The 11,918-nt window shown below is 40.4% G+C and overlaps 1 protein-coding gene across 2 annotated transcripts in view; it reads right to left on the bottom strand.

The window, feature by feature from the left end:
• Nucleotides 1-11,280, bottom strand: part of SLC2A12 (solute carrier family 2 member 12) — a 37,996-nt gene extending 26,716 nt beyond the window's left edge. Inside the window, exons 1-2 of one of the 2 annotated variants that reach the window (XM_005280299.4) lie at nt 10,966-11,280; nt 3,004-4,341 (exon numbers count right to left, since the gene is read on the bottom strand). In XM_005280299.4, coding sequence (XP_005280356.2) covers nt 3,004-4,341; nt 10,966-11,092 — 1,465 coding nt within the window. In that variant the 5' untranslated portion in view covers nt 11,093-11,280. The remainder of the gene's footprint in view (nt 1-3,003; nt 4,342-10,965) is intronic. The other variant, XM_065588686.1, reaches the window with a different exon arrangement.
• Between the last annotated feature and the right edge of the window lie 638 nt (nt 11,281-11,918).

Consider the following 11,918-nt stretch of genomic DNA (forward strand, 5'->3'; position numbering starts at 1 on the left):
TGTTTATATAAATATAAAGTATATTGGAATTAAAATTGGACTAGACAGCTGCTCTCTTGTCTACAACTCTTTTATAATGCAAAAAGGCTTTAATCTATCTGTTTTCATAACGGTTGTGTCTGAGTGCTTTCATAAACAGTAATAGACAGTGATATTTAATGAATCAGTTCATAAGAAAATCTAATTGCTTCTGGTAATTTGGTAAAAAGAAGAAACCACTGAGGTACAAAATATAAAACAAAAAATGGCTACTGAGAAAGCTTAAGCAATAACTGGACTCACATTAGAGCCAAAATTCCTTGCACAGTAGGAAAAAAGGAAGATTAAAGAGCTGGATTGGAATAATATGTCCGATGTATGTACTGCCATGTTCCAGATGGATTCATATGTACTCTCCATAAGAATTTGAACTACACATACTCTAAATATCATATATTTTCTAAATAGAAGGCTATTGTGGCCAGCTTTGTCCCACTGGATGAGGTGGTGGAAACCTTCTGCCCCTTTCAAGGCTAGGCACAATCCCATCTGCCTGGGGGTGCTAATTACTCAAGAGAGAATACAGATGCCAAGTGAGGTCATCCCCAGCTCCCCTCCTTCATATCAACCAACGGAGCAAGCCAGACATGGAAGGGAAGTTGCATGCTGCAATCATTGAAAAGGTAGTGAAACCTCCACTACTGTCTGCACCATCTGGGGGCCCCATGGAGATTGTCTGGCTTTGTCAGTCAGAATGTTCTGGAACTTATACTGTGGCATGGCCCCTCCCTTTCCCACATGGATTGTGGTTTAAAAGTAACAATTTGGCAGCCAGTGTGTAACAGGTTGAGGGGATGAGTAATCCAAACATTTTAAATGGGCCAATTTTTATAATTGAGGGATTGTTTTTTTTAAAAAGCTAACACTAAGAAAATTGAATTTAACAGACGAAATCTAAACATTTGAAATATCTTTAAAGGGTTTGAGCTGCAAGCAGAAAAGCCAGGAGTTACATATGAAACTCAATCCTTATCCTGCCTTTCAGCCACGGCACATATAATTACAATATATAAAACCTTCTATTATTTACAGACTCCAGCAATTCCTTGATTCAGTTAATCTGAACTTTCTGTATTTAATCAGTTTTAACTGAGCCTTGGACACTGACTTACTACACCGTATAGATACACCAGCACATTTATTTCATAACCAGTGTACATTGCAAAAGTGCCCTTGTTCAAACCTATCTATTTTAAAGTCCCTAGAACTCAAATGTCTGTGGAAAGCACACTCAATTGCATCCCCGATGCTAGAATAAGTTGCCCCTTCCAATAAAATAGATGTCCACATTTTGTTCCATTTGAAGAACCTTTTAATTCCTTGTTTTAAGAAAACTTGTTAATGGAATAGGAATTGAAATTGTGATGCTTCCCTACTGGTTGCTATTCTAGGATTAGTTTGTGCTCTCTGTTACACTGGTGTAAATCTGAAGTAACTCTTTTTAGTGATGTTACTCAGGATTTATACCAGTGTAACTGAGAACAGAATCTAGCCCTTAGACTGGTTATAATGTACTAAAGTATGCTGAAGTAAACATGCATCCGATGAAGTGGGTTTTAGCCCATGAAAGCTTATGCTCAAATAAATTTGTTAGTCTCTAAGGTGCCACAAGTTCTCCTGTTCTTTTTGCGGATACAGACTAACACGACTGCTACTCTGAAAATTATCAAACTGCTATCCCTTAGGTCCCTCTTGGCAATGAATGTTTATCTCAGGCAGCTATCCTAGTGAGCTATTTATCCTAAATAAATAACTATTGTTGGTTTTGTCTTCACTTTTTTGCCTTTAGTATGACAGTAGGGTTGTTATGCTCATGGTAAACTCTTTGTCATAATTAACTGCAAGGAGTACACTATGTTTCCAAGCCATTTTTGTGTCAGGGCACACAGGCACACAAAGTCTGTTAATAAATAATGGGCTTTGTGCATGCACATTTTACAATCTGATTTTTAAAAAAATCAATCTGATGGGTAAAATAATATGAAAGAGTTTGTGAAAAAGAAGAAGGAAAAGAGTAGTTTTAGTCACTGGGAATGGGAATGACAGGAAAGTTGTCTTTAGTCATTAGTGAGAACCCTGTTGTGGTGTTTTTTCTAAAAGCTCGCTTTGGTTTAAATTGATATTTTATAGATTGAACAATTCTTAACTTTTTTGTTGCTTAGTCTGTTCAGGATAGGAAGTGTATGGGCCAAGAGAGTTTACTCAATAGGATTAAATGTTTTCCATTTCCTAGCAGTAGGTTGGATTACATGGTCAGTGTGGCTACATGCTCAGAGAGACAGAACCTCAGCTGGAGTCAATAGGTGTAGCTCCTGTCGAGTTGGGGATGCTATGCTTATTTGAAGCATCTAGCAATATGTTTTTAATTTGGGTTTATGAGCCATCACAGTATAGCTTATGTAGTATCGTTTACATGGTAAGAAAAAAGAAAAGAAAAGGGGTGGAGTGTGGGGAATTAAAAATGGCTCTGGACACACAGTCAATGGGATACAGAGTTTTTCACTTATAGGTCGCTGATTCAAATCAACACCAGTTGGCAGTGACTGAGGGTGAAATCCTGGCTTTGCCATTGACTTCAATGGGGCGAGGATTTCACCCTGAAAATTACCGTTGGTTGGATATTCTATAGCCCTATTTTAAAATTTCTCAACCTACTTTGTAGTGGTAACATGCCCTCATCACTATTAGGGCCTCTAGTGGCGATCTTAGCAGAGAGGTCAAAGACTGACTGGGCAATGGAGACTGAATTGCTCTCTCGCACGCCTTGAATTGGTTTCTCCAGAATAGGATCAGAGTCTGTTGGCAGAGCAGCATGGTTGAAACACATACTGCTGCTTATTGTGATGTTTGTTCTGTGGATTGAGAACTTCAATTTCCAGTGATGTCAACATGGGCATCTTACACCAGTGCTTAATTTACTTTTAAATAAATCATTAAAAGGAATAAAAAATATGAAATACTTACTTGGTCCAAGACCTATGGAAAAAGCAGCAACATAAACAAGCAAGCTGGCCAAAGACAGCCATTTCAGAGCAGCTGGAACTTCCACAGTGTCTATTACTATGTGGGATGCTGTTTGGCTTGCTGCAGAGGTCCTTCCTCCTGCCAAGGCTGTGCTGTTCTGCTCCTCCTCCTTAGCAATTTCAAATTTTCTCAGCGTGGTTAGTGATGTTCTGCCCTGGGAAGGCATACCAGCAAACTGCTCCTTGAGACTCTCGTTGCTGGCACTCATGTTTCCTGGTCCATGAAAAATGGAATCTTCCAGGAACTGGTTTCTACAGATATTAGTGAAATTCATGTGTATATTAAGATTCACCAATCCCATGGTGACCAGTGACACTGCCATAATAGAAGAACCAATACACAGAAAGGTTTTGCTTCCAACTTGATCCACAAAAACAGTGGCTGGGATTGTACTAACCACTTTAACCACTCCAACTCCAGTTGAGGCCAAGCTAGCTGCTTCATTGCTCTGGAACCCAACTGACTTCAAAACAGTGGATGCATAAAATAAAATGTTAGGCTGCCCTGTTGTTTGCACAAAAAACACTAGTGTGAGGCCTATTAGCATTCGGGCTCTCATGTTGTCTTTTGAACGAAACAGGTCCAAGAAACTGTACTGATGTTCATCTTTCAAAGAAGACTTGATCACAGTGAGTTCTTCAGCAGTATTTGAAGTTGCCCTTAGCCTTCCCAGTACCTTGCTAGCAGCTTCATCACTACCTTTCATAACAAGAAACCGAGGACTCGGTGGAAGGAAATACATGGCAATAGCTTGCAAGGCACCTATTGGTATCACAAGGCCAAACATATACTTCCAGCCATGGGAAACATTGGCGAATACATAATTTGAAATGTAGGCAAAAAGAATGCCAATCACAATCATAAGTTCATTTAATGATACAAGCAGGCCTCTTCTATGCTGTGGGGCTATCTCAGCGATATATACACATGTTGCAATTGAGGATAATGATATTGAAATGCCAATAGCAATCCGTCCTACAATAAGTATGCCATATGATGTACTGAGTATCAAGATCAGGCTTCCCAGTACAAGTAAACAAGATGCTATAATAATCGCAGTTCTCCTTCCAAATCGGTCTATTAGGAATCCACCAGTAAGTGAGGCTAGTAAGGCCCCAATGAGGAGGGAGCTTACGACTATTTCCTGTTGTTTGCAAGAAAGTGCTAGTATACTGCTTAGCTGAAGAAGAGCCCCAGAGATGAGTCCCAGTTCATAACCCATTAGGAATCCACTGATGGCAGCAATGGCAGATGACAGAAAAGTAAACGTTCCGCATCCTGGAATTACAGAAGAAAAACAAAAATGAGCTCTGTACCATTCTAATCATCAATAATAAAGTTATTTTATAAATCTGTCTTCAAAATCTTGTTCTAAGGTCTCAGTTTGGGGAAAAACAATATGATCAAACGAAGAAGAACCCAACAACATTGGTTATATCTAGTGACATTGCCGAAAGCAGGAAAAAATATATCATGTAATACACTTAGTTTTTCCCCTTTATTTTTAGTATCTCTTAAGCACCTGATCCCAAACCCATTGAAGTAACAGAAAGACTCCCATTCAGTTATAGAGTTTAATGCCAGGTGGGAGCACTAGATCATCTAGTTTGACCTCCTGTATATCACAGGCCACCAACATTACCCAGCACCTGCATATTAAGCCCAACGACTGAGGCCAGGTCTACACTACAGACGTATATTGGTATAACTACGTTGCTCGGGGATGTGAAAAATTCACACCCCTGAGTGACTTAAACCCCCATGTAGACAGTGCTGTGTTGGTGGGGAAGCTTCTCCTGTGAACATAGCTACCGCCCCTCAGGGAGGTGGATTCATTATGCCAATGGGAGACGCTCTCCTGTTAGCGTAGTAGCATCTTCGCTAAAGTGCTACAGTGGTGCAGCTGTGCTGCCGTAGTGCTGTACATGATGACAAGCCCTGAAATTAGACCAAAGTATTATGGCCCACAGGAGACTAGACTATTATGTGCCAAGACAGAGAATAGGAGGGACCAAGGTGCACCAGTGCCTGGGGAATGAGTAAGTGAGATATACGCAGATAATACTGGCCAGCGACCCACACCCACACAGTGCAGGAGAAGGAAAAAACCCCAAAGTCACTGCCACCTGCTGACTCCTTATATGGTGATCAGTTAGACCCTGAGAATGTGAGCAAAAACCAACCAGCCAAGCACTTGAGAGAGAGAATGCTCGGCACCATCTCAGAGCCGTGGTGCTCTCTGTCCAGTGTTCCATCTCCAGCCGTGGCCATCCCTGATTTTCCAGAAGAAGAAGATAAAAATAAATTGGTGCTGGGGGAAATCCCTTCCAATCCTGACCCCTGCAAGTGGTCAGCTGAAGCCCTCACACATTAACTTTTAGAAACGTAAGATGTAAACAAGAAATGGGCCAACCCCAGGGCTGTTGAGCCGTGTCCACTACCATCACAAGCAACCCCATCAGACAATCACACTCATAAATTTGTCCAGCTCTCATTTGACTTCACTGGTTTTTAGATCAGACCCTAAATAAGTAAGCCTGCCCAACAGTGACAATGGAACAGACATCCAATAAAGAGGCTTTTGCCAAGAAAGCATTTTTTCCTTTTAAATTTCCAACATTTTTCCTAAGTTGAATTTAGTCACCACGAAAGGCATCAGACTGACAGCCCTAGAACCCTTATCCACACAGTTGGTATATTATAGACAAGAATAGTACATACTTCCTAACCAAAGTGCTTCAATCCCACCTTGGAGGGACCACCCCTACATGGGAGAATATAGTTTATCCTGGACTCCCATTAAATCTCTGGCCTTGCTGAGAATGCTAAGGCTGCTGATTTTGGGGGTGTTCCTTTGTAATGTGGACACTTATCCACTGGGAACCAGACTAAGATTTCCAACCCAGTTTTGCTGCTCCAGATAGATAGATTGGATATTTCAGATAAGCCAAATTTTGGGGTGCAAACCTCTGAACACTTTGGGATTCACTCATCATTAATCCTTGGGTTCTTTGTAACAAAAAGATCAGATATTTCACATCAGAACCAGCACTAGGCATAAACAGGCTAAGCAATTGCTTAGAGCCCGAGCAGCTCAAGGGGGCTCCCTAATTAATTATTAGTACGTGTTGTGTGTGGGGAGGTCCCTAAAAATATTCCTGATTAGGGCCCCCAATGGGAGCATCACCTCTGTTTCATATAGTTTCTGATGGCTGCACCATTGGGAATAAAAACCAGATGGTGATAGAATAGACAAAATGGAAACATATGGCATTGTATCTCCACTTTAAAATAAACTGTGTTTTATACAACTGAAATTCATTGTTTATTACTACAAGAAAGATGTAACTGATCATATTCTGCTTGTTGTGAAGCCTTTGCACCCTAGCCTTTGATGGATAAATCTAGTTTATTATTGTTGGGTTAATTCTTCCACTCAGCACAGTTGGGTTTTTTTTTTTTCTTCTCAGCATGATGTTGGCTACCATACAATTGGAGGCCAAGTGAATTGACTGCTGATTTTCCAGTTAGTTGCAGAGAGCTCATGTACCAGTGGGAAGTGGCTTCTGCAACATAGTGCAGACAGTATTTCAACTAATTCTTTTGGGGCAGGTTTGGATGAATAGTTCAGTCAACTTGGCTGGAGAGTGGTGTATGGTAGAAAGATACCTAGTCCATCTGAAAGTAATGGATAGCTCTGTATTTATTTTCAATTGCTGTGATCTCCTCTGCACTATACCCAATACTTTTTTCTCCATTTATGCCTACAGTATCCAAGACCAATAGGTTTATTGGAAACATCTGTGGGCCAGATCTTCAGGGGATATAAATTGGCTTCAACTGAGCAACCCCAATTTACACCTGCTACAAATCTGGCTAATGGTATACATATGTGATACAGGTGTTAACCTCACTGCAGAAACTAACCTTCTCCCACCTTTCATCCTCTGCTTTTAATACAGTAGTAGTGCTGGGGGGGGGGGGGGAAATCCTTCAGTTATGCCCTGGTGGAGGAATTCAGTGGGGGCAGAAATAAGACTTGTGCCCCCGGGATAAATATTATGGTTATTTTAAAATAAATTATTTTTGATTAAAAAAAGTATGCCAGTTTGGAATGGTCCTCAGACAGCTTGGAAGTTACCAGTGTGGGACTCAAGGCCACAAAGGTTGTGCACCACTGATGCATGCCAATGTTTAATAAGAATAGGATGGTTATTGTATTGGTAATTTTAAATGTTAGCTTTGTTTTTTCACTACTAGTTGGAGAACCTCCTAGAGGGCCTGACGATCATGTTATTAGATCTACCCAGTTTTACAAACTTGCGGAAACTTGTGTTACACTGTTGATCTACAACTCTCACCTCCTCTCTCTTCCCCCAAGCAGGTTTGGGAACAGCTAGTTACACCAGTAGAGCAGGTTTTTAATTTTTAGGGAAGCCTCTGGTTCCCGTTTGTTGTCTGACAGTGCCCCCCCCACCCACCACAGTTCTGCAGATGAGCCTATCATCTGTCAATCCTGGCAGCCTTTTGAAATGAATTGTGCTGCCTTTTCAAATTTGGCCCTTGAATGTACAGCACCTTCTGGCATGAAAGGGGCAAATAGAACATTCTACAATCTCAGCAGCAAACTCTCTCAGCAGTTCTACGTGAATCACATTTAATCTGCAGTCATTGCTTTTCCCGGAAGCCTATACGTGTTTTTATTATTACTGGGCCAAATCTTAATGTCCCTTACCATACTCAGTCCTGGGCAAAATTCTCATTGGGTTAAATCCTGAGAGCTTTACTCAGCTTCCACTCAGGCCAGGTCTACACTATAGAGTTATATTGGTATAACTACATTGCTCAGGGGTGTCAAAAATCCTGACTGACGTAGTTATACCGACCTAACTCCCGGTGTAGACAGTGCTCTGTTGACGGGAGAGCTTCTTCCGTTAATACAGCTACCGCCTCTCATGGAGGTGGATTAACTATGCTGACGGGAGAAGCTCTTCTGTTGGCGTAGTAGCATCTTCACTTGCGCATCTGTAGTGCTGTATGTGAAGACAAGCTTCAAGTCTTTCCCCGACAAAACTCCCATTGACTTCAATGTGACTTTTGCTTTAGACTTCCAGTAGTTTTACAGACATTCCTTTTAAATACAGGCTTTTTGTGATATTTCTGGGCAGAGAGGGTTTTAGACATTCCCTTTAAAAACGCTTCTTTTAAAAATATATATATTTATTTTGTTTTTGTGAGAACCGTAAAATATATATAGCAATTCACTGTCATGTGCTGCTAATATATATATATTAATGGGAGGCTTCTGTAAAAAATTCTGGATAAACCCCATGGCAAATGGGTGTGTGACTAAAAATAAAAAGGATTGAGAAAGCTATTCATTTGTTTTTCCATTTCAACAAAAATGCTTTCTCACAACCAAGGAAGAAAGCAGCACTGCCTGACAAACAAACCTATCTTTAAGAGCATTTTCTAAAATGTTTATGCTTTGTTCCTGAAAATCAGACTGAGGATAGTAACAGTATTGCCTAGAGTTCAGAATGTGTAATTGAAATTAGGGGTAGAGATGGGGGATGAAGATGTTATGGAGGGTGTGCATCCTTCCCCATAATTTTTTTAACCTGTCATTTGGTGCAATCTGAGCCATTTCAAAGGTAACTGTATATTATGAGATGCACAGGTAAGTCATTTCTCGCAGGGAAGGTTTATAAGCATTCGGGGGGGGGGGGGGGGAAGTGATTCCGTCAGAGGCAGGTAAAACCATCCTTATCTGCCCTTCAATTTGTAGCAGGCTCCTGACTATGGGCATTTCGGAACCCTGTCCAGCACATCACAGCAGCTTCACATCTGAGATTACTCCAGGCATGGAGATTCCTTTTGTGCACAAATGTTTCTACATTGTTTTTTAATTACTCCAAAAGGCACATTTCAGTTTCTCTGTCTCCATAATGACACAATTTTAAAAAAAATGTAAATAAAATGATTTTGTTGTTATAATTTATTATTTGTAGTACAGTAATGCCCACAATGCAGACAGAAGGAAATTGCTGCCCCAAACAGGATATGTTGGTTATGGGATGTGGAATCTTTCATCACTGAGCCCCTGGTACAAATCCAGCCCACTTTCATAATGTCTGGAAATAGATGGGTTGTTTTTTCAATCCCTCACCTTCCTGAACTGTCTCAAGGGTAATTTGGGGTGAGAAATTCCACATTTCTGGGAAAGAAGTAAACAGCTTTTGGAAAGGTTTGTTTGTTTGTTTGTTTGTTTGTTTGTTTAAAGTGTTCGCTATTTGCAACTATCCAGAGATTTGGAAAGTTGGGTGCAGTTCTGTCAAAAATAGGTTAATGGTAAATAGATCAGGCAGTCAAAAGTGCATGATAAAAGGAGTTTGTCACATAGATATGACTATATGACATAATGGGATTCCCCCTCTCCAATGGGACAAGGCATTTATTTGTAGCCTTGGTAGATCATGAGATATCAAACCTTAAAACTGCAATATGTATATGGAAAATTGATTTTAAGTAATTTTTAGAGATTTCTACAATGTATTCCTTCATTTCCCTCTGGTTATCTCTTTCTTTTTCCTCTGAGAGCTGGACAGTTAGACTGGATTCAAGAGGGTTGAAAATAAGTTTTACTTTCCCATGGAAGTTAAAACAGTTCAGAAGGATATGGATCCTTTAAACTGGAGATTATTTTCAGGCCAGCTGGTGAAAAATATATTTCATATATTCATAATTCTACAGCCCTTTAACAATAATTTCTAAAAATCTTGCTGAAAATACAGTACTTTAAAACTACAATTTGTACAATTGTTATGTCACTGAAAAAGAAAACAAAAACAAAAAGAAAACCCAACCCAGTTCACGCTTTGTGGCTGCGTTAGTGCAAAAGACTGAGGTGTTGGAAAGTATTGGGTACTGGGTACATTGTAACCTGAAGATTATGTTGCATAAATAATGTACAGATTGTAAAAACAATAGTTCAATAGTGTGTCTGCAAACTGAATGGCTTTTTGTTCATTAACCTTAGCTTCCCTGTGATCCCAGATATCAGTGGATATTGCTGGCCTCATCAATAACTTTTTATTACACTCCAACAATATTATTTGTGCCAATAATATCTTAACATATTTGGGTTAGTTAGTTCACTTCAATTCATTTATTTCTAAGCGAACATTAACTCAGGCATAGCCCTCTCTGGCTTACAGTAATGTTTTCTTTCTTCTGCCTCAGCTTTAAATCATGGTAACAGAATGTAACGATTTTGTGTCACCTCCTTCTGATCTCAGTAAAAGAATCTCTAGGTGTAAAAAATGTGTTACACCAGAGGCTGGGAGAAACTGACAGTTAAAACAGCAAAGTGCAGATGGATTAAAGTTGTTCTATGATTGCAAATATTTTTTTCAGTAGTAATTTTATATTGGATTCCTAGTCTGCAGACCCAAAGTCAAACTGCCATAAGCAGGTGCAACTCCCATTGGAGTCAATGAGCTCCAGTGATTTCACGGGGAGGGTTGAATTTGGTCTTTAGTGTGCATGGGTCACAATAGAATAGACATTGTGGGCATCAGTGGCTCTTTTGATCTTTCAGGTGACTAATCTGCAAAAGGAGAAGGATTTACACATTAGAGGGTGCATCCATGAGCTGTAGGATCAAGGCCTTCTGGGGAAAGTATTTCAAACACCCTCATTCAAAGGGAAAGGTGACACTTCGTTCTTTGCTCACATTTTCCCTCTCTTGCAATGCCAGGAATTAGGGAGCAGACGGACAGTGTTAATTTAGACTCTCCTGGCTTTTGCCAGGCTATTTTCCTCCAAACCCGAATGTTATTTACATATATTTGCTCCTATTGTCATTCAGTCACAGCTGGCATTCAAACTGTGCCACATTACCTGTCTGAGTGGGAAGCTTGTGTAGGTTGGCGTTGCTGCTGCTGTCACCTCTGTTATCATCACTCTCCCCTGTTCTCATTTTCCTGCACTGCTGGCTGAGGTCCTCCGCATTCTGCACAGGTACCATTGCCGTTTAACAGCTCTATTCCACACTTCAGGGTAGAAACACTTCACAGGGCAATTGTCCGTCCTGTGCTGCCAACAAACGCACAGGTTATTTTCCTCATGGCAGCGTGATACAGAAGCTTACAGAGTGTATGGCACAGAGTGATTTGTGAACAACTTTGTTTCTATTTCAGAAGGCTTTGCCCTTTCTAGTGACACAGGCTGTTGCTATTTTTGGTAGCCTATCACAGGCAAGTGGGAGGGCCATCTTGCAGAAGTATTGTTTTTGCCTTTAAACAAACAGTTGAAGCCATTAGGCATTCACACAGAGCTCAAGGCACATTCTTTAGCCATTAGCTTAAAGGATCTCTCTTGTGTTAATGTACCTTTAAAAAAAAAAAACAGAGAAGGAACATGAAGGGCAATTTAAACTATTTGCTGTGTCAGCTAAAGTTAGGGCACTGAATACACACAGATGGTGTCAATTAATTCTTTTGAATGATGAACAAGTTATTAAGAGAAATTCTAGAGAGCAAAGCAGTGTCAGTCTTTCAGCCTCTGAGTGCAGTACCCAGTGGTAGTGATGGTATATTTTTAGTCATTTCTACCGTGCCACAGTTACGCATGGCACTTTACAGATTAAGAAAAAGGTGCCTGCCACATGAGTTTAGAGTCAAAGGGCCCAATCCTGGGCACTGCTAAGTACCCACAATTCCCACTAACTACAACCGAAGAAAGGGGCAATAATAAACGAAGGGGGGGGGGGGGAGAAAGACAAGGGTTACAACAGTGAAAGAGGAGCTATGTACATAGAGCTATGTACATACTCCCTTGAGTAGGCCCATTGA

Source organism: Chrysemys picta, chromosome 3 (assembly GCF_011386835.1).
Source record: "Chrysemys picta bellii isolate R12L10 chromosome 3, ASM1138683v2, whole genome shotgun sequence".
In the NCBI taxonomy this organism is placed as follows: Eukaryota; Metazoa; Chordata; order Testudines; family Emydidae; genus Chrysemys; species Chrysemys picta.